Source organism: Petromyzon marinus, chromosome 79, assembly GCF_048934315.1.
Source record: "Petromyzon marinus isolate PM22_M1 ecotype Great Lakes invasive population chromosome 79, UKy_Petmar_22M1.pri1.0, whole genome shotgun sequence".
NCBI lineage: Eukaryota > Metazoa > Chordata > Hyperoartia > Petromyzontiformes > Petromyzontidae > Petromyzon > Petromyzon marinus.
This window is the reverse complement of record NC_133745.1, coordinates 2,899,349-2,924,517: the sequence shown is the minus strand read 5'-3', so window position 1 is coordinate 2,924,517 and position 25,169 is coordinate 2,899,349. Positions and strand designations below refer to the sequence as shown.

Sequence of the window (25,169 nt, the reverse complement as noted above, 5' to 3'; positions counted from 1 at the left end):
TCATGAAATAATCTCTCATGGTAGCCAGATGGCTTGGAAAGAACCTGTCTTGGAGAAACCAATGTCACTATTTTATTGTTTCCCTTCTACGTGACTTTACCGAAAGAACCAAGAATATGAATCCCTCCGGTCACGAAAGATTTAAATCAAAATCCATTAACTCCTAGCAAAACGGCTCGGCACTTTCCTAGCCAATTAATCGCTTCAACTTTCAACATCCAAATCAAGTCACCCTTTTCACACCTGATCCTCATCAAGCCAACTTACATCCCAACGTCATTATAAACCAACACCTCCCACTATCGAAACCTCCCAAAATTCTAGGTGTAACCTTTGACACCATGTTCAGCTTTGCTCAACACGGCAGAAACGTCCATGCAAAAGTTACCAAACGAAATGACATCTTACGAGCTATAGCCAGCACATCTTGGGGTCAACAAAATGAAACGTTACTCCTAACCTACACAGCCATTGGACGTCCCATCATCAATTTTGCCAGTTCCAGTTGGTGTCCAAAACCTCTCCTCTGCAGGTTACCAAAAGCTACAAACCGCCCAAAACCCCAGGCACTTCACCTAGCCACAGGATGCCACATCATGGCGGCCATTAATTTCCACCAAGAAACCAAAGTTCTGATTCAAAAGCACTGCAAGCTTCTCACCGATCAATATCTGGATTCATATCACTCTACAACGCATCCTTGCAACCTGCTAGGAAAACGAAACGCCTTGCATTCTTTCAGCTCTGCCAAAGTGCAATCTATTTTAAACGCTCCACCACCAAATCAAATTTGAACCACTTGCACACCGCTGCCACCATGCACTGCCTAAACACCTACAAGCCCCCAATTTTGTGTGAGGGGGTTGGCCCCCCACCCATAGGAGACCACGAAAAATCCCTGACCCGGGCAACTCGCACAAAACTGGCTCGACTATGTTCAGGTTACTGCTCCATGCGCTAGCCGATCACCAAAATGGAATCGACCCAAACTGCTGCCCTTTGTGCCAAGCAACGCCAGAAAACGTCTCCAATTTTCTCAGTTGCCCAAAACGCGGACCAAAAATGTAATGGATTGACCTGTGGCTAAACCCTTTCGAAGTGGCTACGCCACCTATAAACAGAAAGTGCGAAGAAAGAAACAGCACATGCAGTCCTTGAACATTTGAGTTCTAAGCGTAAGGAAAAGGAGAGGTTCTAGGCCAGGTGGTCCCCTCTTATACAGAGCCCGATACGAGCTGGCCGGATTGGGGGAGCCAGGGACCGAAGAGGGGTCTAGCCCCTCAGTGGTAAATCAGGAGCACAAACGGAATGGTGTACGGATAGTATAATATGCCCATCAGCTACATGCTTTGATTTTAGGGGCCTCATTTGCCCACCCCCCTTCCACTCTTCCTTCTCCGCCCTCAGTCTCCCACATTCGGTTCGCTACATTTCCCCTCACACCCTCCATTTGAAATGCCCATCTACCCCCATGCCCCCCTCCTATTTTTTTGCACGGTTGTTGTACCTTACACATTGCCCGTCTTTGTAATGTACCAACAATGCCCAATTACTGCAACCGTTGTAAACTTCAGGCGCCATTTTATAGCAGAGTAAAGTGGCATAAGAATGCATTTCTTACGTGAAATTGGTCAACTGCTCCATTGTACATGGCAAAGAATGACTGCCAGTTAGGACAATTGGGAAGGTTTAAAAAAAAATTGTCCATACTTAGGTACATCCCACTAGTCCTGGCACGCATGAATTGGAGACCACCTAATCGTTTCCATACTCACCCTCATGAACTGCGGTATGGCGTAGTTACACGAAGTGCTCGCAACACCAAGCAAAGACCCCACAAGACCAGAAGCAGTAATGCACCAGAGTTTTATTATCATATGTTAAGCAAAGCAACTGAAGATTAGAAGCTCGTTTCTAATCCCTTTGAAGGAGTCGCGTGACGCCTCTTCGAAACAAACAAAGCCACCGTGGCGCTTGCCGCGACAGCCATCACCAGCGCAGCCACTCCCAGACCAAGGATGGGAGCAGCACCTGTAAAACACCAATTGAGAGAAAGGGCTGGTGGCTAACTGCGGAGCTGTTAAGCTAGGGTTTCCACATGCCGGAGGTTGTGGGGGAATTTGACCTGTCCAAGTATTTGTCAAGGTGTGAAAGGCGTGCCGTTCAAATATGTCACTCACCAAGGGTTGGCCATTTAACACTGGTGGATGGGTTGAGTTCAGCATGGTCACACATCTTAGCTCATTTAAAAAACAGCTTGCTATCTTAAATATGTTTACAGCTGACGTCCAAAGGACATTTAAGGAGGATCATGGCAATATCTGTTAGGCACTGCCGTAATATCCGTGTTTTGTACCTCGAAAAACAAAATTGCTTCCTCCCCAAATTGCATAAAGTTCCGTATAGAGATTAAGTATTACAGACTGCTAATCCAAGAGGTCAACCAGAGAGTCATTGAATCATGGACGTCCTGGTATAGCCTTAATTGAATCAGCTGGTATGTAAAAAAGGTTTTATCCTTTCTGGCAATAAAACAGGTGGTCATATATTTACACCAAATAGATACCTTTTACAAGGAATTAAGTCTGGATTAACCACACGTACTTTTGGTGAACAGTCTTTTTACATAAAGGTATCATCTTTGAAACGAATTGGTCTACAGAGACAACCTTCATGGCCTAGTCCGAGTCAAACCAGAAAACCGCAAAAGGCGAACAGTACAAAGACAATCCATGCATCAGAGCATTTAGATCTCTGGGTGAGCAGATACATCACCTTCATGCCAGCATCAAAGTATGAAAACTAATCGCTTTTACCCTGAGACTAGAAAAGTGCCATGAAAAAATCTGGTAGCTTTACCTTTGGATGCAGAAACCCGTGGCTGCTGCTGTTTTGCAGGGCTGCTTGGCTCAGCATTATCTGAGAAGGGCTTGGCAATCACGATGGGGCCCAGCATCACATCTTCAACCGCATACGACGGTCCTGAGTAAGAGAACCACATTGGTCATGTGGCGAATGCCCAGGCTTTAGAGCTTGGTTTTTTGTAGTCCATATTACCAGTGATTTTGCCCATTTCTTTTTCTCATGCTTTAATCGGCTTGTAGCACTGGGGCACAAATGGTCAGTCACATGCCCCCCCCCCCCCAGACTAATTGCTGCTGAAAGTTGTGAAACTAGAATTACTTTGGGGCAATTTAAAGCATACGTTTCCACAGATGGCTGGAGGAAGGGGGGAAAGAGGTGCCAGGCCTTGATGCGATTTAGGAAATTACTTGAAAAATAAATTCGAAGGCACACCGAACAAACGGTCAGAAAGGCTGGCCGAAAAATCAAAGGAATTCCAGTCCATGAGAAGACGAGCCGAGGTGGGAGAAATTCGGATATAATTAAGCCAAATAAGAAAATCAGTCTTGCAACGGCAAGCTCCCGTGTATGGTCCGCGAAATCAACCATGGATGTGGAGTCTCGCAGAAGAGGGGCGACGTGTTGCCAAGTGCGGCTCTGACAGAGTATCGCTGAAAGTCTTATTTTACTTTCGTCGTGATGTTGAGTTGAGGACTGCCACCAGTTGTATTGCACCAAGTTCAAAGAGTTGCGAGAAGCTAAGATGGCGTGCAAATACATGTTTAGAAGTCTGCAAATTCAGCGAGGACCTGTGAATAGCAGCCGACAGCGGCAGGAACCCTCCTGAAGGAAGGGTAGTCGCGCTAGCCAGCTGCTACTTCGGAGGACCAGCAACGCAGCAGCTAATGATTAACCACGCGCGTGCGGACTCGCAAACCCGAGCAAACTCCAGCAAAGGTCGCGTCTACAAGGATCAACAGGGTCTGGTGCCAAGGAGGGGGGGGGGGTGAAGCTTTGCAGCCATTGGATGAGCTGCGAGTGCCGACGTCATCATCACGCACATTGACGCAGCCCGAGGCAGACCCCCATCATCCCTGCCAGCACGGGCACCGATGACAGCATGAGCATCGTGGCGACTCAACCACCGAGCGGTTGAGAGACTGACAAACAGCAGGCGAGGGCGCCGTGTGTGACACGCCGAACCGAGGCATTTTCGGTAGAAAGAACGCCACAACCTCGGAAGCCGCCAACTCAGTTGGCAAGACGCGCATAACGGGACGAAGATTTTGATTTAAAGCTTTCGTGACTGCAGTAATTTATATTCTTAGTTTTTTCGGTAAAATCACGTTGAAGAGAAACAAAAGAATAAAATATATACAACAATAAAAAATTCTCACGACGTTTCTACCATAACTCAAACGGTCATCTTTTTGCGTCCTTTCACTGGAAAGACCACCTGCGGTACAAAATTCTACTCACCTGGTATCGACAATCAAGGGTATTTCCCTGTCCCCAGACGACCTGCTTGTCAGTTTTGATGTAGTTTCCTTATTCACCAAGGTTCCTGTACCTGACACCATTGCAATCATTGAAGACTTGGTTCATCAAGGACTAAACACTGAGGTACCCCCCCTGGTGAGACACTGTTTAACCAATACATACTTCACTTGGAATGGAACTTTCTACAAACAAACTGTGGGCACCCCAATGGGCTCCCCCCTTTCTCCAGTTATAGCTAACATTTTCATGGAGAAATTTGAGACTGACGCCATCCAGACTGCAACTCTGCGCCCAACCTTATGGAAGAGGTACGTGGATGACACTTGTCATCTGGCCACATGGCCGGCCTGCTCTAGACCAATTCTTCGACCACATCAATTCCATACACCCAGCCATCAGATTTACCATGGAAGTCGAAATAGATGGCAATATACCTTTTTTGGATGTCCTAATTAAAAAGAGACCTGATGGTTCAATGAGCCAATCTGTCTACAGGAAAGCTACCCATACGGATGCTTATCTGAAACCGGATTCCCACCACCATCCATCACAGAATAATTCTTTCATCAAGACTCTGTATCATAGAGCCCAATGCATATCCGACCAGGAACACATAAGCAGTGAACTCAAGCACGTACACCAAGCTCTTAGGGCTAATGGTTACTCCGACTATACAATCCGCAAAGCTATCACTCAAACCATGAAGAAGAACCCTCTTGAGGAGCCTTTCAAAACCATCACTTTACCCTACATTGCTGGGATCACAAAAAAAGATCTCCAAAATCTTGAATAAACACAAGATCCAGGTCCGTTTCAACACATTACATAAAATCCGTGATCTGGTTCCGTCTGTAAAAGATGCGATTCCGGACATACAATACCTTGGTGTCTACAAACCAAGTTGCCTCTGTGGTAGTAGTTACATTGGAGAAACCAAATGCCATGTCTCGGACCGCATTCATGAACACAAAGCAGACCTTAAACACGGTAGGACCAACACCTCGGCCGTAGCAGATCATTGTTCTAATTCAGTAGGCTCACATGCCATTGACTTTTCCAAGACAGAGGTTATTTGTAAGCCATCTGGCTTCCATGAGAGATTCGTTCATGAGGCTATCCACATATACAAGCAGAGACAATTTCAACCGAGAAGATGGATTCTATCTTAGCAATCATTGGAAAGATTTGATAAACCATTTCAGTTCTTAATTGATTGTTCACGCTTAGTGGCTTTCAGACAGCATACATTATAAAAAAATTCTCCCCCCCTCCTCTTTTCAAAATATAGATGGACTAGTCCTGGGTAAACTGCCAAATCGCTGCGCGTGACGCTAACGTTTTTTTAAATAAATAAATGCGCCGTTTAAAAATAAATTTATGCAAACCACCACATCTGAAGATGACCGTTTGAGTTGTGGTCGAAACGTCGTGAGAATTTTTTTATTGTTATATATATTTTATTATTTTGTTGTTTCTCTTCAACGTGACTTTACCGAAAAAACTAAGAATATGGGACGAAGATTGTTACAAAAAGTTCTGCGTTTCAAAGAGGGTTGCCATGCCAAGGTGGCATGTTAAGGATTTTCCGATCGTGGAGAGCATTGTTCCGTCACTTGCGTTACACGAATACGGTCGTTTAAAAGTAATTTTAGTCATTCGTTTTGTTAATTGCATAACCTTACCAATTAATTGCTGACGCTAAATATATACAAGCATCTATGTTACGAATTTACCACTCATTGGAATACTATGGCGTTGAGATTCTTCTTTTTGATGCCCCATTAGCCAATTGCTAAGTATCTGATAGCCAAACAGGCACACATCCCCTTTACCGTTTCAGGGCATTTCGTTAAGTGCACAATCTTACCAATGAATTCATTGACGTTTACTTTTGCCCTTGGGCACATGTTCTTTAGCACGTTCCGTATGAATAATCATTGTTACAGACATCTATTATCGCGCTGCTCCGAGGAGTTGGTCAATTGTTCTGTTGCTCAGTATTAACAAACGTAACCATGATGGTTAATTGTACGGATAAGTAGGCCATTTTCAGGAGTACCGTGTTGACAATTCCGATAAGGGTGTTCGCATATTAAAGTGTTCTTAGATATTACGGTTGCTTAGCACAGAAGAGTGAGTGGTTCCTAAGTGCATGCATAGTAATCTTAATTAGACCGTGGTGAGATCTGAATTCTGGGACCTCACGGAATTACTCAAACACAATCAGTTAAAGCGAGAATCATTGTACTGGCAATATTTGGTAATACAGACCATGAATTGACATAATTTCATTAATTTAGACATTTTTTTCTCAAGAATATATGCAGCAGCGTCCATTTGGAGTGTAGGAGGGGGCATTAGCACATCCTAATGCGGCTCCACGGAGGAAATGTTAAGTACTTGCAGTTTAAATTGATTTAAAGCTTTCGTGACTGCAGTAATTCATATTCTTAGTTTTTTCGGTAAAGTCACGTTGAAGAGAAACAACAAAATAATATATATTTTGTTATTTTGTTGTTTCTCTTCAACGTGACTTTACCGAAAAAACTAAGAATACTTGCAGTTTGCAAAGAATCCTACGCAGCAAAGCTTAATGTTAAAGCCTTTGTATGCAAGCTATCAAATTCAGACGCAAGAAAATTACATTAATGTCCTTTCATAAAGCATCATCGTTTTGCAAAAATAAAGTCATCCTACTAGGGAAATCCCCACAAATCATATGCCACGCAATTTGCAGTACAGGCGACCCGTAAATGCCGTAGCTTTATATAGTTTGAGCAATCATGCACAATTGCTTTGTATACCAATTTAGCCATTACGGGGGCTTGCGTCAGCCTTCCATGGGTATATTTTTCCCACATTTCCTGCATCATCAGCCAATAGAAATGCAGAGCGGACGACAGATGCGAGGCAGGCAGCGACACTTCAACCTTTGCCGTGTAAGCATCTTGCCTATTACATTGTTGGGGCAAGTGCCGTTAGACATAATTGGACTTGGCCATGTTGGTTTCACTTGGGGCGACATTTTACACATTGCACCAAGTATTCATTTAACAAGGCTTAAATAGACCTTGGGGAGGCCCAAGACCAGTTCGGAGCAGTATTACCTGGTGTTGGGGCGGGGGGAGGGAGAAGCAGAAATTGAATTCTGGTTGGAGAGTTTTTAGCATTGTACTACTACTTCATCCGCGCATACAATTGCAAGGACAGTATTTACCTGCCATTTATTGTATGGGAATGTTTTTTACAATGTCAATTTAGTTTACTTGGCACATTATAGTACTTATTTCAATGGTGATGCCTCCATTTTTAATTGCCACATACCTAACACCATTATCTAGGTAAGGTTTACATAGTGAAAGTCAGTTTGGCTTTAAATGACACTTTCCAAGAACTACACTCCCTTGATATTCAAGGGTCTCCTGTACAAGACTAAAAATGGCCGATGATGACGGCTGTACTCACCAGTCACTGCTGCCGCATCCCTGCGCCTTCTTCCACTGGGGCACGTGGACTCGCAGCAGCTGCACACCGAGTCCAAGCCATCAGCAGAGACCCACCTGCATTGCACACAAACGGCGTCTGTAGTGGCACAGGCAATGCTCACGCGTATCCGTTCACATTTGAGGAAAGTGCCAATCGAGCACCTGTTTAGGGCAAGCAACGTACAGTTGTGTACCATTTGGCCAGCACCACGCTCGACCAGACTGATGGCGACAATACCACTCGATGGGAGCAGTGGCCAGGAATCCAACTCTGGGCGTAGTTTTGTTAAACTGTATGGACAGCACCCGACCTGTAAAGTCAGAGCCTTCAAGGAAAAGGATTGCAAGTATTTGTAGCATCAAGGGGCAGCATGTGGCCAGCCCAAGTGATTAGCATGAGAAAAATCTACGAAGGCAGATCTCAGTTGATGCTCCTGATATTAGCCACGAGTGAGATTTGAACTCTGGCTACCAGGCTCCGAGATTTTTAAAAAGGAGCTCAAACGAATTACGGACACCGCATGCAGGCTTCTGCACTTGTTGCTAAACTCAAGGCAAGTGCAGGCTATGACCAATAACCACCTGAATACATCTAAACAAGAGCAGACCCGCGGGACTACACAGGAATTATGATACCAGTTGCAGCTAGAAACCCAAGTCAGGTCTAGGGGATCCTAGTTAAGCACACATGCATGCAATATGGTAGTCCACATGCAAGGCATGGATTGAGCTATTGGATGGGAGACGCTAAAAAAAAAACATTTCTGGGCAATGCAAGGAAGCAGACCAACCTGTATGCAGCCGAGGGGCTGTAGGTGCAAGCTTTATTGACAGCTGTTGGAGATGTTGCAACATCTGCAACCTTCAGCTGGCAGAAGACAAAAACCTGGACCGAGAAGAGGAAGAGAGTTTCTCACTCAACCACACTGCCTACCACGTGGTTGAAAGGTAGTTTCTGTAGAAGCCTGCATGACGGTGGATCACCTGATCGCCATTGTTGGTCAACGTCGCAAGGAAGCGGAAGGAATCTATGAAGAAGCGAAGGACGTTGTCACTTTGCCGGAGCAGGAACCCAGAAGTAAGGTGAGCATCATACGAGACTTTGCCATCCACCAGACACCTGCACAGACACCGTAGACGTATGACACGTGGCTTTACATAGGGCAGGCTAGCAGAAAGCCAGCGCTAGGAGATGTCATACTCTTCCACTGTATAATGCTGCACCGAGCCCCACCGCTTCAGGGGCTCCTCCCACCCACAAACCAAAGCAGTCAATGACGCACAATACAACATCTCTGATCAGTAGTGTATTGACCGACACCACATGACAAAAAGCATTCACCATATACCTGGGCAGGCTTAACCATCAGCAAGATTCAGCAACATTCCAAGGTCAGGCTCTGTTGTATGCTCAAGCAGTGGAATGCCACCTTTACGACAAGGAACATAAACATTCAGACAGGATTAGGAGAGAGAGAGAAATCTCACCCAGAGTTAGAAATTATTTGGTAGCTGAGGGGAGAGTTCCTGTCTGGAACCGGGGTTGCAAAGCAGCTGACCACGAAGATCCTGAGTGGAACGTGGTTCACCGTCTGCACGCTCGCCTCGACATTCAGAGTCTGGCCCAGCTGGTATACGGTGGAAGGTCGCGCCACACTCCAGTCGTCTAAATAAAAACAAACAATTAGACACTATCAAAACACAATTACCAAGGCCGAGTGCAGACTCAAAGCGCAGCTAGGAAAGTGCTTGCTCACGCCACTGCTTGTGGAAGAATCCCAGATAAATCATGGGATCTTCTGTCAGTACCAAAATGAGAATAGGTTTACCTTTTTTTGGCAACAGGTGTTAAGATGTCAAAACACCAAACTAAAACCTTTAACGAGGAATGATGTCTGCATTAACCACAAAATGTGGTCATAATGGAAATAGAATACTCTTATAATATATGCATTAACTTATAAACCGATTGCTCGAAAAAAAGCTCTGGTTTGCACCGGAGTCTCTAGGCTCAAAAGAAAGCCGTCTGGTGTGGACCAGTTTTAAAGGCAATGCATTTATTATTTGAATTCTGACCACAAGCATTGTGTTTAAATGCAGACAAGATTCCTTGCAAAAGTTTCAGTTTGGCGTTTTAACATCTTAACACCTGTTTTGTTGGCAGAAAAGAGAAACCTATTCTTAAACCTCAAAGTTTTAGGGACCTCGGTCATATATCGGACCTATTCTTTAATACAAAGCAAACATCTTGAAGGGTTTATAATCTAAACTGCCATCCTTTGTAGCAGCCATGTGCAGAATAGGCAAAGTCCTAACATCACCACTGACCGGTCATGAGCCTCAGCGTGAAGCTCAGCTGCTGCTGCATAACCTTGGCGCTGCTGAAGGGGATCCATGTGGGTTTGATGGCATTGCTGGACACGTTTCCCTTCCTGCAGCGAGGAGAAGATCAGGCATACATTCTCTACAACGAGCAGAGGTGGGTGATTCTCAATAGCACTAATTGTGACCAGATTATTGTGGCAATGCCGTTAACATCTTGCAAAAAATAGACAAGCGAAGATATACATAACCATATTTTCAGAGTATATTTACCATCGCAAAGTGCAAGAAGTATAACCGATGAGGACCAAATAAGAGCAAGTACGAGACTTGGTGCAAAGAATGCTATGCAATGGAGTAGAATTAAGGGGACCGTGGTTCACACAGTATGCAATGCATGCACCACTTCAGGCGTGGATACGTGCAAGGCAGGATGTTTTAGGCAGGGCACGACACAGGCGATTGCTGTGTACGCATCAGTAAATTTTGCACCAAAAACCATGACAGACTGCACAGGGAGACTTTCCATGCGTGGATTAAATCGCTGTAATTTTGGCTTTATTGCAATTCAGGCCTTGCAAAGCTAAACAATAAGAAAAAGGCACGGAGTTTTAACGCCAGAGGTAGAATAGCAAGAAGTTTAGCTGGAGATCAAAATTAAGCAATTTTCAACAAGAGACTGTTGGTCAACTCGCCTGGGATAGCGGCAAACGACCGGCACGGCGACGTAGTTTGTGCGGATAATGCCCGTGTTAGACGTGGGGCGGTAGTAGAGGTAGTTCTCGTAAGACAGCAGCTCTGCACTCATCTAAGAAGAGAGGAAGACGTGGGATTTATTACCCAGTGAGATACTATTGGAATAAAATAAAAGTTCAAACAACTTGAAAGACCCAATGCAGCAGTTCCTTGGTTTAAATAATTTACCTAGCTCATGTTCACCATAAAAAACACATACACACAAACCATGGCAAATGCAGATTCCTGATGTAGAATGGGAGAATAAAAACGCTCTAATGAACGACTGATCATCCAGAACAGACCTTATAATAATACAATGACCGATCTACAAATACCAAGGGGACTTCAAAGCAATACACCCCGCTGTTATTGAAGAAGTCTGGCTCGACTCGAATGCGGAATTGTAGTTCTTATGCATCTACACTCGGCCAAAAAAATAAAGCAGTTGGATTGCGAAGATTATGTTACAGCAGCATTAGCAGCCAGTTACCTGGAGGCTGCTGCCACAGCTTTCCAGTGCGTAGAGGAACGTCACCGTCCCAGCAAGGGCGTCGCTCCCAGTGACGGGGCAGGCTGGCACCCCCAGGGACAGGTCACTCGCCTGGGCCAGGTGACCCGTGCCGAACAGGTCCCTGCTCACGGTCAGCGTGAGCGTCGCCTCGTCACACACCACACTCACCGTGGCGGAGGTGGCCACTGTAGCTGGCAGTGCCACACGGGACGAGGCGCGAGAGTTACCCAAACAGTGACACAGGTGGTCAGTGAAGCCGTAGAAAGTCTCAGAAACTCGCAGTCACAATCATCCACACGGAGCTGCGAATACTAGGGTTCGAATTCCCCAGTAGCACCTCAGTAACTTAATACACGCGTTAAGACAGGTTAAGAATACGTTTTGGCAATCCACTATTGGATCAAGTCTTGCACACTGCTGTCGTCAGTTTGACCATACAGATCAGTACGGGCTGAATTAGGGCAAAGCCCAGGTCTAGACACTTGTCGCCGATGTTAACATTACCGGGACGCAAATTGGTGTTCAGGTATATGGAACAGTGAATTAACCACCACGCCACATTAGCAAACCCATTGTTAGTACGGGTATATTATGGTGTTCTTATCAGGCAACACGGTAGTTGCATAGAACGACAAAAAACAAGTTCGTAAGTGCATATTTCGACCAAACTCCACTTACCAGAGGCAAGACATAACAACCCCAAGACCGCGAACAAAGCCCTCGTAGTCTCCATCGCAAGGACAACAAAAACCGAGACTTAGCACGGCACCAGCAGAGCCAACGCAGCCACTGTCCCGACTCGTGGCTTTTATCTGCGCGCGGGCTCATTCGGTTTCAGTAATGAGCCAATTAACTCCTGCGTACGTGCTGCGTGATTGCGGTGCAGCTCTCACCCATGCACTTGTGCCGACATCGAGCAAACATCTACCGATGTGACAATGAGTGAGTGGATCTGCTCTGATAAAATCTCGCTGATGAGACAATGCGTGGGTGGATATGTTCTGATAAAATTTCGCTGATGAGACAATGCGTGGGTGGCTCTGATCTAATCTGGATCGGGATCGCTGAGGGCTCTCAATATAAAAGGGGGTGCCGTGGGCGAAGGGAGGCGACGCAGCCGATTTGTTTAACGATGGCGAACCTGCGAGTTCTTCTACTGCTCCTGACCAGGTGAGGAGGCCTGAGGAGCGTGGTGGCGGGTTTTAGTGGTGGTGGGTTTTAGTGGTGGTGGGTTTTAGTGGTGGCGGGTTTTAGTGGTGGCGGGTTTTAGTGTTGGTGGGTTTTAGTGGTGGTGGGTTTTAGTGGTGGCGGCTTTTAGTGGTGGCGGCTTTTAGTGGTGGCGGCTTTTAGTGGTGGCGGCTTTTAGTGGTGGCGGCTTTTAGTGGTGGCGGCTTTTAGTGGTGGCGGCTTTTAGTGGTGGCGGCTTTTAGTGGTGGCGGCTTTTAGTGGTGGCGGGTTTTAGTGGTGGCGGGTTTTAGTGGTGGCGGGTTTTAGTGGTGGCGGGTTTTAGTGGTGGCGGGTTTTAGTGGTGGCGGGTTTTAGTGGTGGCGGGTTTTAGTGGTGGCGGGTTTTAGTGGTGGCGGGTTTTAGTGGTGGCGGGTTTTAGTGGTGGCGGGTTTTAGTGGTGGCGGGTTTTAGTGGTGGCGGGTTTTAGTGGTGGCGGGTTTTAGTGGTGGCGGGTTTTAGTGGTGGCGGGTTTTAGTGGTGGCGGGTTTTAGTGGTGGCGGGTTTTAGTGTCTCAACAGCTCTGGTTAATCAAGGCTTGTGTACGTTTTTATAAGAGGGCCAAGGGCGTAGTTGTAATGTATATTGGGGGGGACATATCTCCCCCAATATTCAAATATGCTGAAAATGTCCCCCCGCCCCCCCCCCCCCATATATTGCTGTAAAATATATTTATGTTTATATGATTGTGGTTATGGTTGCACTTTATTAATCCCTAATCTCTGCTATTACATACACTGAAACAACAAATGGTAAAACAAAGCAAAGAGCAATACATTATTATACATTATTGTAAATAAATACAAAGTCCATTCAATGCATTGAGATAAAAATGCGGTCCTGAAATGTCTCGCGTGCACCATTTGTGGGTGGCAGGGGTTCCAAAGGTGGCTTTGCGTGGCGCTGTTCACGCCAACTCCATCGTGCACCGTGGTGGCCTTGAATAGGTGCTCCCTAAAATCGCCACTGGCCACTTCATTTTTTGGGGGGCGGTGTTTGCCTCTCTCCTTCCCCTGCGTTCTCTCGTCTTGGCGGTCACGTTTCTCGTGCCCCCACCCCCCCCACCGCAGCTTCCTCTGCCTGGGCTCCGTCCTCGCGAGGCTTCGCCAGTCGCTGGGACCGCGGACGCTGGGGGAGCCGAGTGGTAAGGGGGCGCTGCTGCTGCTGCCATAGCCACGTGACAAACCACATCGCCCATTCTCTCAATACCACCTCGTGTGTACAGACACTGCCGTGTGCAAAACTAGAATGGCGGCGTCTCGGTGACTTGGAAGACGCGACCGGTGACATGAGTAGCCCACGAGAGCGCTGCCTGGACGAAGAGGGGGGGGTGACTTTGTTGTGCGCTGCAGCAGTCACGTGACCCGACGTCACTGCTGCTGGGCACGAGACCGCCATGGGGATGATTAATAGTCCCCCAGTGCATTGGAAAGGGGTTGTTCGGGGACATTAACGCTCCCATGCACGTTCCTTTTAACGATAATAACGCTTTCGAAAAATGTGGCTTGTGACTGATTGGCACGGCTCTTCCAACTTTACTTAAAACAGTCAATTGTACGCCGTTTGACCGCACACGACCTATACGTACCACTCACGTGGCAAAATCGTCATGGCCTAGTTCCTTTCTATTGTAGTAACGGCGAACTGTGCACGCGCGTTGATAATTTGCATATATTAGGATCTACCTTGGAAACTTTCCACTACAATTTCAAGAGTCTAATGCGGGGCGTCCACGAACAAAACATCATGAGCCATGTTTCAACCTGCGGCTTCGAAGCTGCAGGTTGACGATCTCTGGTGTGAGGTTCATACTGTCGGGTCGTGCACGTGACCTTTTGGAATTTGCGCCAAATTAGAACAACGCAGCACCTTACAGACTTGTGTGCACAGACAAGTGAAGGGACTGATGTGCGCCCAGCCAGCAACCGGCACGGGCTGTTTTTTCAATTTTTCCATAAGGTGTAGTTGACCTGTCCAACTTCTGAACTGCCTCCCCCAGGTCTGCTGAAGCAATGCCTCTCCTCCACTCTGGGTTTCTCTGTGGGATGGAGCAGCTCCTCTGACAACGATTACCGTGTCTTTGTACGGAGTGAGTCCACGAGCGTTCACTTCAATCGTGATGAAATAATTAAGCATCTTGATCCATTGTATGATGACTTTACATGGAGCTTCTCAAGGATACGATCAAATTGCTTCTGGACTGAAATTCTCTGGCCACTTGTTTGGTCCCAACTGCTTTGTTTTCGATGTGCTCTTACCTCTGCAGTTTCTCTTCTATGGTGTCGCTGTTTAGGTTTCTTGGTTCATTCTGCGTTGTGAAATGTAATTCACATGAACAATGGAACATTTAAGAATCTGGGATTCGAAGCATGGTAATGATTTGGCTTCGGGGTTCATTTCAAATAGTCTAATGCAGCAGATGACGAGAATCAAATGTTATCTTATTCTTCCATAGGATAATTGCGTGTTTTTACTAGATGGGTTATTCCCTTATTCATCAATGCCACATTGTGCGTGTCTGTGCAATGGGCTCTTCGTTTCATTGGAACATTTCATGCAAGGTGACGACTTTCGTTGTAAACTGAACCTGGTGACTCCTGTCAGATTCTGGTTCTCTACTCGCATCGTCTGCATTTCCCACCTGAGTCCTCAGTTGACTACTTGGGAGATCTTGTCGCGAAATCTGACACGCAGCCTTATTTGCTAGCAACTATTAGACAAGGTCGTTGTGCAGGTTTTGAGAGTACCGTGATTCCAGCAGCGTCTTGAGGATCCTGTGTCCTAAAGACGTTCCTGGTACTGTGGAGACTTCCTATTCGAGCTGACACTGACACCATCCATTGTTCTCCTTGCAGTCACACTGCCTACATTAACTTGTGGTGTACAAGCCATCCAAACGAAGGTTTTTCTAACTTTGTTCTTGTGTCCAGCGGTGCGGAATGAGGCCGTGGATGTGGAGTCTTTGCAGGGGGCGTGCGGCTTCTCCATCGCGAGGGACGGTGCTGGGCTCCACTTCACCGCTGCTGGTGATGCCTGCCACGTGCACGTGGAGGTGAACACGAGGAGACCGTTGTGACTTGCGTCGATACTAGTACCCGCTGGGGCTGATGTGATAGTAGCGAATTTGATGTTTTGCAATCCATAACCGTTCAGCTATCACGTGCCAACGATGTTGTCTGGCCTTAATCAAATTGGATTTTGTCTACCGTGTTATTTTCCCTCCACATTTGCTTGGCTCGTGCATTTTTAAAGTTTCCAAGATTTAATCTTTGTTTTAGCTCGTACCGTCCACTCTGGCATTTGTTTTCAGATGGGTTTTATTGCCTTTTCTATTTTTTCTTAAGATGTTATGAATTCGATCATTCCTCGGTGGTAGCTACTTTGTTTCTGGTTTATACAGCAGCTCTTGCTCTTGACTGGTATTCCCGTACAATCGATGCCATGCTCATTCCATCTGTCTTGTTATCAAGATCTTGCCATCGTCTTTTTACCAGTTTACCTTGGTTTGTCTTCTTGCTCACTGTTATGCCATGTTGCTACATTACTCTGCCAACCATTAGTAAGTATCTTTTATTGCTCATGTCCTAGTTTCATTGCATTGCTTTCTTGTCTTTAGTCTCCGTCCCATCATTATTATCTCTAGCATAAGTGGTCTCCACCTGTGCGTAACGGTAAAGATTTGCCATCCAGACGACCATGTCACCAAGTGGCCATCTTGATAGAGGCAATATGTGAACGGTTAACTGTTTATATCACAATACACGAAAACAATCTTTCAGTGTATTTCACGCCTGCCAATGGATGCAGCTTTCGCAATACTATTCGATGCAAAGATTGGAATCGGAGCAGTTTGATGCTAGGTGTAGAATAAACTGCACTATGTATTACTACAAAAGGTCACTATCCAAGCTGGCCTCTAAGAGACCAACGTAGATGTAAGAAAAATATTGCACACAGGGCGAACTTGGACATGTATGGTGTATAACAGCAAAATGTAAGTTGAAGACCTAACCAACATACGAGCTTTGTGCAGAAAGATGTGCACTAATTGAGGTTGCTTGCAGAAAACATGAAAGTTAAAATAAATAATAAATGTGTAGCTCATTAGGTGTCAACTATCTGCCCAAGGATCGTGATGCCCGTGTGAAGGGTGATAATTTGTGTGCTGTGGTTTGTGGGAAGAGCAATGGAGGTTTTGTGGAAAGGTAAATATGGAAAGTGTATTACACGCGTAGAGAGCAGGGCAGCGTCCGTTTGTACAATAACAACGGTTAACCTGGGAAAGTGATTACGGACCCAGGAATGCAACCCCCACGTGCGGTCTGCCTATCTTTGTCTGGCTGGCAGGTGGTGACGGGTTTCCTATCGACAGTCTTACTTGTCATTAACCTGGCCTCGCACAAACATTTATAATGCACTAACAAATCTACTGACTTGTTTGAGCCTTCCTGGAGCGCTGGCCCCGAGTCTGATTTGAGGGCTGCTGATTTCACCAGGACGGCAGGAGGAAGGTCCAGGTGGAGATGCGGCAGGAACTAAATGGACTCGTCTGGGCTTTCACCATCGACTGCCCTGAGAACCTAAGATCGGCGAGGGCTGGAGGTGAGTACCATTGACTTTGGTAATCTGACATACAGACTGCACTACCTATGACTTGGTGCTGTAGAATGGGTCTGCTGGGTCAACAGCTGCCTTTTTGTATCAACCTACATCTCTCCTGGTGCTTTTGCATTTCCTGCCACTGCGTTTCATGCCCTTGGCTTTTACTGGACAAATTGCTGTTTGAATCATTTTCCGATGCAATTTCCCCAAATGGCTGATTGCAATAGTTGCACCATATAAACGCGTTTTCCTAATGCACTGCTGGTTGGTGCTGCACCTAGGTCTTGGGTTAATTTTACCATGCTTCTCCTCGTTGGCCAAGGTTGAGTTTCACTGACATGCAATGCAACAAACTGTGCTTCACTGCCATAGCCTTTACAGCCAATGAGCACGGTCGTTGCCTATCTTTGCTGTACACCTAACCCTGCTCCACTTCCGCAATTGGGTGCATTGCCTGGGTGATTTGTTCATGTGCCAAGTAACACTCATTAACATACTTGACACGTGGCTCAAACGATGACTTATTTAAGTACGTGGGGGTTTTTGTACGATCACCTGTTGTGCTCCTGCTGTTAGAGATCGCCACGTGCTCTGGTCAGAGCAGGAACTTCCCATGCAACGCTGTGCAGAGTGTCCCGAGCGCGGACGTCTGTGCACAGAGTGGCTGCTGCTACGACACCACTCTACGCCGCTGCTTCTACAGTGAAGCTGGTATGCAGCTCTTGCTGTGAGCTTCTATGTTGGTGCACAGTAGCATCCTGCTGTGCTGTTTTTTGAACTTGTTGCATCACCACGGGCTACATGGGGTATCTTTCGTGATTCACCAAACTCTCCCATACCCTCCCACCATGCTCCACCCAGTGTGCACCACAGATGGGCGCTTTGTGGTGCCTGTGTCTCGGAACCTAACGTCTCCACCGCTGGACTTGAACACCGTGCACTTGACTGGCGGTAGCGGTGCGCAGTGCAGCCCCGTGCTGGTGTCTGCAGACCTTGCAGTCTTTGATGTACCCATGGCAGCGTGTGGTGCCACTGTGCAGGTACTGCGCTCCTGTACTCTGCTTTGCTCTGCCCCCATCCTGATGTAGTTAAATGGGTAACTTGTGGTGCAGTGACCATGATGAAACCCAGCGACTGGTTCGGCACACTCCTGAATCTTCATAGCATTGACGTACCTTCATACCAACTGGGAAATGGGATTGAATGCACCACATGGGAACGTGGCGTGTGCCAATTTGTGCAGTCATTAAGGTTGCCCTTTAATGCAATTTATTCATGACTATGGTATCCGGAATTCGATTCTAAAACCTTCAGTGAACAATCCCAACGCCTTCACTCCTGGTCGAGTGGACTTGTGCCTGATGCAGTAATGTACTCGCTGCCATATTTTCCTTCGTCGTGGCTTGCTCATTTTGCTAATTGCATAGGATTTGACTCTCGCAAATGAGAACAATCAATTCTTGCAGACATAATTTGGTGTTCTGGTTGATGGTCATGCTTCTGGTAGCCACAGGTAACCATCGCAATAGAGCATAAATTAATCGAATTAAACTTCACTTATTAACCGAAAGGGAGTACAGAACGGCAAGCACTGGAAGGATTTGGTTGGATTTTGCAGTACCATAATGACACATACCAAAGCGCTTCGTACATTTTTCAGCGTGATAATGTTTCTACCAGATGATCTGTAAGATGCAGAAGTGCAATAGAAGTGTAAGATGGAGAAGTGCAAATGCTTTGTCGATACAATGCTATATGCCACTTGGCTGTGACGACTCAATGATGATCTAGTATGTTGTAGAGCCTGATATGAAAAATATCAGGACCTAACTATATGTTGCATAAGGTGTTAATTGAACTTTTTGGGTTGTATGGTGCCCAAGGCTCTAAAAGAGTATCAAACAGTCTTGGAGTTGGCGTCTGCCACACCTGTTCATCCCACAAATGGTTTTCCAATGTGAACCTGCAGAACCTTTGATAGTTTTCTCTTCATCTGTTTCGTGCACTGCTAGTGTATCTACGATATTCCTGAGGCTCCATATCAAAAATATTGACTTCACTGCGGTGTATCGTCGGCATATTGATGGCACTTTGTCATGCGATAATGATATTGGCAAACAAAGACCTATGCTTTAAAATGGGAAGGGCCCGAGGATTAATTCTTGTAGTCCGCCAACTAAGTGATGGCCGTCATCCAGCTTTATGAATTGATCGACCATATAGTTGAGACGATCCACCCCAGTGCCGTACTGGATAAACCGAACCTTGGCTGCCCGATTTTAGTAGCCCTCGTTCAATGGTGTCAAAATATCGTGTGATCCAGTCATATACGATCTTGGAGACCTAACTGGGGCTCTTTAGTTAAGCTACCTCCGTTCTATAGAACTTCGGGTAGATCAATACTGCAATGGGTTGAATCTGCCTGTTGCAGCACCATTGCCAAGTAACTGCTTCACATGCACTCTGACCCTCGACTTATCACCTGTGGGATGGGGCACTAGTTGGTGGGATCACTATGGCTCAAGCCAACATTTTAAAGGGGTGTTGCATTCATTATTTTACACTGGTCTGGGAAACAGCCCTCGCCGAATGCAATATTTTCCAGGTGGACAATCCGTTGCACTAGTGCGTCCACTTTCGATTTGGGAATGGACGTGTCGAGATGTTTTTTGGCAAATTTACAAAAAATATCGAAACCTCTACCACCATAACGTTGGTCTGGTTTTGCGTTGTCCAGGTTCCTCAAACTCGGATGTCGGACCAGGAAAATGTGGTCCCTTCAAGTTAAATGCGGCCATCAATCATAGCTATTTTATTGTTAAAAACTCTCGCAAGTACTTTGCATAGGTCTTGGTGAAGTGCAGCATCAGACCCTTCGCGATGATCAACTCCTTGATGTGCAGAGCACAATCATGCACGAGTTTATAAAGAACAGCATGGTCACTTTATTATTGAGTGTCAAATGAATCGAGCGCCAAAGCAGAATTTAGGAGGATCATAATATCTAATTTTGAGCCATCTCGACTCTTGGCTAGCACCAGGTATTCTTCTGCTTGATCACTCGATGGCATTATCGTGTGTGTGACCTACTTGTTGGTGTGTCCAGTGGAGTGGGCAAGAGCTCGTGTACGAGTTACTGTTGGCCTCTGAGCGGGAGCTCTGCGTCGATGGAAACGTCGCAATCACCAAGTCGTCCACATACAAGTAAGCACTGCCACCACCCCTCGGCAAGTGCTCTGCTCATGAGGGTCAAGCACGAGTCTTGCAGAGGAGACCCACCCCAATCAATGGCCACTGTCCCTGCGACATTAAATATTTGCAGCATTCGCCTGCAGAACCATAACCAACCGGCTTCCATAATCAACGATTTAATTTTCAAATTGGGACATTCAACGCACAAGGGAGACTTATCTTCGTCTCACGTGATTTTTACATATCCTGAAGTAGTATAAATATGATTTATAGCTAATGTAAACACGGTGTTAACCAAGGTGGTCCCTTGACTGGTACGTCTGCAAAACACCCTGCAATCTCTTTCTGCCGTGAGGGCATGGTGCATACCTTTATGGCAGATGTTGTCTGTTTACCAGGATGGTTCTTCAATGCCGCTTCCTTGGAAGTGGCGACCTGCAGCTTGGAGTGCAGGTGAGCACTCTGCCACCGCCACCTCCAGCCACGGCCACTGGACCCCTCTCCCTGCTGCTCCAGGTCTTCACTGGTGAGTGCTGCCCTCTCCCACAACGTGCACATCTGAGTGGCCAAATGCCACCTTAGGGGAACACAGGTTGTGGTGTCGCTCTACCCAGGGAAGACTTGGGTCTGTATTCTCCATATTTCCTCTGGCTGGATGCCAGCTGTAATTCGTGCTTATTTTATCCAGTGCTGAGATGGAGCTCAACCCTGGTTTAATTTCCACTTGTTCAGGCTGCATGAGATTTTTGGATGCATCTGCAGAATTAACCGGCATGGCTGCTCGACTTGAACTGCAAACCACTGCAACAAACGGACAACGTGCTAGGCTGTGCTGCCAGAGTATTGTGAACCTGCAAACATAGTTCTTAGTTAGCCACAAGTTAACTAGAACGACATGCACATTCTCCATGGTACGACGTGTAACTTCAAATGCTAATTTCTGCTGAGGTTTTGAATCTAGCAGCTACCAGCTGAAACCATGTTAGTGTGGGGTCAACATTGAAAGGGATGACAAGACCCTTAATTCCCATGGCTCTACCAAATGCGTCTGTTTGCACAAACTATCAACCATAACGGTCTCCTTGAGGGCATTGTTTAAAGCAAAATTGGACTGCTTTCTTGGCCTCATTTGTCCAGGTCACATTTGCATGAACGAATGGTTGCCAATAGCTTCATTGGTTACTAATTGCCTAAATGGGACTAGAACTTGGCCAACTTTTAGCACCTGATTCCCACCCCTCCGTGTGAAACCGTGCCCCTTACAACATCTACAGTCATTTAGAGATGCCGTTGTATACACCGTATTTTGCCAACCATGCTAATCGGAGGTGAGGGTGACAATTTATTTTGAAAATACAAATGAAATATCAACCATGGTTTCTATGCCAGGAAAATGTTGATCTTGTGCCCTGGTTCAATTCAAAAGTAATGCACACGTTTTGGAGGATTTGTGCTTTGCCTTATCTAATGTGCTCTCTAAACAGGACTTTTACGCCTCTAATCCAAATTCCTTGTGAACCATGTCCGCACTCTGCCAGACAACTCCTACACCACGCCGTACCAGCCCTGGCAGTACCCGCTGGTAACGCTTCTGGGAACGCCGCTCTACGTTCAGGCATCACTGCTGCACCGCTCTGACCCCACACTGGTGCTCTTCCTGAAGGACTGCTGGGCCACGCCAACGGCAGTTGACACCGACCCCACGCAGTGGAAGCTTGTGACGGATGGGTGAGGCTGGGCAGGGTAGTTCGCGCTAAACCCTCTCACTGCCACAGCAGGGCCTGCAGAGGTAACCTGGTTCGAGGCATTGGTTGTCTTTTTTTTAATCCCCCACGTAAGCAGAGTTGTGCTAATTACGTCCTTTTTTAAATGACAACGGCTTGTGTACTGGCGTCGTTTAAACACGATTGCAGTGCCATCCAAAATGTCGATGGCCACAATGCTCCTTGGGTTGATGTTCTGAATGTTAACACAGCCACCCTCTGCCTCCCAGAGCTGGTGGTTTGTACAAGGCCGGCTACATGCAGTGATGGTTGCATCGCACAGATGCACTGCAAATTGGCATTTGGGCTGCCTGGCTCATCGGGAACATGTCTTGACTGTGTAAAGCTGACCTTAATCCTCGCGTGCAGATTTCAATAAAGATACGTGCATTCAATCCAATGCATGACACTTGCGTTGGCTTAAGGGTAAACGGCACTTTTTTGCATGTGCAGCTGCCCCGTGCAGTCTCCTTGTTGCAGTGTGTTCTTCCCTGGTGTCGCTGACCTGCCACTGCCTTCTCACTACAAGCGTCTGGCACTCCAGGCCTTCGCCTTCATGAACTCTGACCGCAGCACCACCCGTGACCTCGTGAGTGCCTGATTATTTCCACTTTAAAACCAGGTTCTCATGGAGGGATAACATGTACTTTATACAACTGAAGAGGGCAGAAGGACTACCTAATACATGTCAAACTTTACTTGCTGGCGCGATGCATTCTGTCTGCCACAGGTGTACCTACACTGCTCTATCCTGGTGTGCGACAGCTCCAGCCCCAACTTCATCACCGAGTGCAATCGGCAGTGTGGACAGACCAGGCGCTACAGTGAGCACCAATGCAACCTCTATTTAATATCTTGCGCTTCTTTTCCTAGAAAAGACTCGCAGAGTAACCCTTTGCCAAGATGACAAAGGGGTTTTCATTGTTGGTGGTAATGTTGCTATGTTTTTCTTATTTAGATCACGTTCACTGACTTTGCAGACTAGTTTTTGACAAGCCGTGGCATGCCATTAATAACCTACTCGTTTGATTTTTCTGAGGAACTTCACCTGAAGCAAATGGTGTCCTTTTGTATGGGCCAGTGGTCATCAACCGATTGTTCTTGTTTCTCCAGAGCGCAACGCTGTCTCTGACGCTTCCAGCGTGGTAGGAAAGCACGTGGTGTCGCTGCAGGGCCCCGTGCTCTTTGAAGAAGCTCCTGTTAACGACGCTGCTCTGCTGCTGCTGGAGGCTCCCTCCTCATCGTGGGCCTCGGCTGGGACTCTGTCCGTTCTCCTCGTCATTGGCACAGCAGTCGTTGCGCTCCTGTCTGCTGCCATTGCCGTCAGGAGGCGCAGGAGCCGGGCTGTGGTGCTCGACGGGAGTGGCTATTGATGACGGCTGTGATTGCTGGAACTTGCATAGCTTGCTGACCATTGTCAAATAAAATTCTGACATACGCTACTGCTGTTCTGACCATTTACTAGGATTGAATGCATGCAATATGTAGGAAGTATTAGTGCTGCATTTGGCCACATTTCCTAAAATGAAAGTCCCTCAATGGCAGCAACTTGTACTAACGTTTCGGCCATTGGCTTCTTTAAACAAGAGCACCTTGCGATGCATAAATAATCTGAATCTAGATTTATTGTATTTAATATGTAATAAAAAAAAAATGCCCTTAAAACATGCAAATGTGGACATTATGTTCCAGGGACCTTTCCCATCACACTAACAAACTATATCAAAGGTCAATCAATAATGTGGGGCAAGGGGGGAGAAACGAAGTCTTAACTTTAACTAGCATCAAGGTTAGGTTGTGACATTACAAAGCATGTCCACATTGTCAAAAGGGCTCGTCTCCTGGAAAAGACGACCACCCCACCACGCTATGGACGCTTGACTAGATATTCTTTGTGGCCGTGCGCAAGCGTGCCTTGGTGCTGATGCAGTGGCGACACGTCCGTCTCTAGCTGCATTAGGGTAATTGCTGGAGAAACTCTGCCTCAACGCGGTTCCTCATGGTCAATTCCTTGGGCATGGCCACCACAAATGCTAATAGCCAGGAGTCTCCCGTCTACACCTGCCTGAACTCTGGGACCTGTGTTAATCCATCTGCCTGGAAAGCTCGGCTGTTAGGAAGACCGTTTGCATCCAAACAGCCTGGAAATCGGACCCCCTCACAGAACATGGCCTCCCTTCCTGAAAAGTAAACCTGAATAGCGTTTCTACAAAACTCCTTCGCACTGTATGAAGAACGGACAACCTGTGAAGACCATTTCTCATGGACTCAATCCTGCATAATAACAGACGTATGATGACGCATGAACCAGTACTCTATTTTGTCGGGAAGATTTGAATATTCCATCTCGGTGCATTTTTCTAGTAACAGGCATGACTAACTACTTGACCTATTCTTGGTTCCTTCGGTAAAGTCACGTTGAAGGGAAATAATAATATATATAAAATGCTCACGACGTTTCGGCTAACACACAGTTTGCTACAGTCGAAACGTCGTGATAATTTTATTGTTTCATATATTTTATTTCCCTGCAACGTGACTTTACCGAAATAACCAAGAATATTAATTACTGCAGTCACGAAAGCTTTAAATCAAAATACTTGCCCTATAGCTTGAAATATCATGGTATTCAATTACTTTATCCTGAACTGATAATATTTGTAATATTAATGCCTGGCACACATATACGCACTCCTCTGCCTGTGAACGTCATTTTGTCTGCCTTGTAACGCTTTAAAATGAAACTGGGTTTACATTGCAATAAGGTACACTAAGCCAACAAATTAAGCCCCCGAATGAACACTCGCTGTTAGTTTGTATTGGACCAAGGATATAAACAAAGTAATTCAAAATACAATGTACGCTGATCTTGATGATAACTGAGCCACGACGCATCAGCACATGCGTGGTTTCCTCGAGCAATGCAAACGGTTGTTTAGTGTTGACGGGAGGTTCTGGCGCTAAAGACTCGGTGGTCATTTTGTTAAC

General features: G+C 46.3%; 3 protein-coding genes across 3 annotated transcripts; 1 reads left to right on the top strand and 2 right to left on the bottom strand.

The window, feature by feature from the left end:
• Nucleotides 1-1,852: 1,852 nt before the first annotated feature.
• Nucleotides 1,853-10,291, bottom strand: LOC142907414 (zona pellucida sperm-binding protein 3-like). Its single transcript, XM_076056906.1, has 7 exons — nt 10,158-10,291; nt 9,318-9,495; nt 8,814-8,949; nt 8,621-8,715; nt 7,810-7,904; nt 2,860-2,982; nt 1,853-2,031 (listed from the first exon to the last, which is right to left on the bottom strand). The coding sequence occupies exons 1-7, from the start codon at nt 10,195-10,197 to the stop codon at nt 1,901-1,903; spliced, it is 798 nt and encodes a 265-aa protein (XP_075913021.1). The 5' UTR covers nt 10,198-10,291; the 3' UTR covers nt 1,853-1,900.
• Nucleotides 10,292-10,692: 401 nt separating this feature from the next.
• LOC142907415 (zona pellucida sperm-binding protein 3-like) lies at nt 10,693-12,211 on the bottom strand. Its single transcript, XM_076056907.1, has 3 exons — nt 12,079-12,211; nt 11,380-11,591; nt 10,693-10,959 (listed from the first exon to the last, which is right to left on the bottom strand). The coding sequence occupies exons 1-3, from the start codon at nt 12,131-12,133 to the stop codon at nt 10,792-10,794; spliced, it is 435 nt and encodes a 144-aa protein (XP_075913022.1). The 5' UTR covers nt 12,134-12,211; the 3' UTR covers nt 10,693-10,791.
• Nucleotides 12,212-13,661: 1,450 nt separating this feature from the next.
• LOC142907413 (zona pellucida sperm-binding protein 4-like) lies at nt 13,662-23,623 on the top strand. Its single transcript, XM_076056905.1, has 12 exons — nt 13,662-13,768; nt 14,624-14,713; nt 15,555-15,676; nt 17,121-17,226; nt 17,803-17,937; nt 18,088-18,266; nt 20,333-20,430; nt 20,817-20,944; nt 21,957-22,146; nt 22,635-22,770; nt 22,912-23,005; nt 23,295-23,623. The coding sequence occupies exons 4-12, from the start codon at nt 17,148-17,150 to the stop codon at nt 23,552-23,554; spliced, it is 1,299 nt and encodes a 432-aa protein (XP_075913020.1). The 5' UTR covers nt 13,662-13,768; nt 14,624-14,713; nt 15,555-15,676; nt 17,121-17,147; the 3' UTR covers nt 23,555-23,623.
• Nucleotides 23,624-25,169: the final 1,546 nt, after the last annotated feature.

Bases quoted from the DNA above. Each gene is read 5' to 3' on its own strand.
- LOC142907414 (XM_076056906.1), bottom strand. From the start codon at position 10,197: ATGCAGCAGCAGCTGAGCTTCACGCTGAGGCTCATGACCG. The intron at 8,716-8,813 runs GTGATCCACCGT...TTCTCGGTCCAG, and splicing joins TGACCAACAATGGCGATCAG to GTTTTTGTCTTCTGCCAGCT. The intron at 2,983-7,809 runs GTGAGTACAGCC...TCTCTTACTCAG, and splicing joins GGATGCGGCAGCAGTGACTG to GACCGTCGTATGCGGTTGAA.
- LOC142907415 (XM_076056907.1), bottom strand. From the start codon at position 12,133: ATGGAGACTACGAGGGCTTTGTTCGCGGTCTTGGGGTTGTTATGTCTT. The intron at 11,592-12,078 runs GTAAGTGGAGTT...TGGCACTGCCAG, and splicing joins GTTGTTATGTCTTGCCTCTG to CTACAGTGGCCACCTCCGCC. The intron at 10,960-11,379 runs GTAACTGGCTGC...CTCTCTTCTTAG, and splicing joins GCTGTGGCAGCAGCCTCCAG to ATGAGTGCAGAGCTGCTGTC.
- LOC142907413 (XM_076056905.1), top strand. From the start codon at position 17,148: ATGCGGCAGGAACTAAATGGACTCGTCTGGGCTTTCACCATCGACTGC. The intron at 17,938-18,087 runs GTATGCAGCTCT...TGCTCCACCCAG, and splicing joins CTGCTTCTACAGTGAAGCTG to TGTGCACCACAGATGGGCGC. The intron at 22,771-22,911 runs GTGAGTGCCTGA...TGTCTGCCACAG, and splicing joins GCAGCACCACCCGTGACCTC to GTGTACCTACACTGCTCTAT.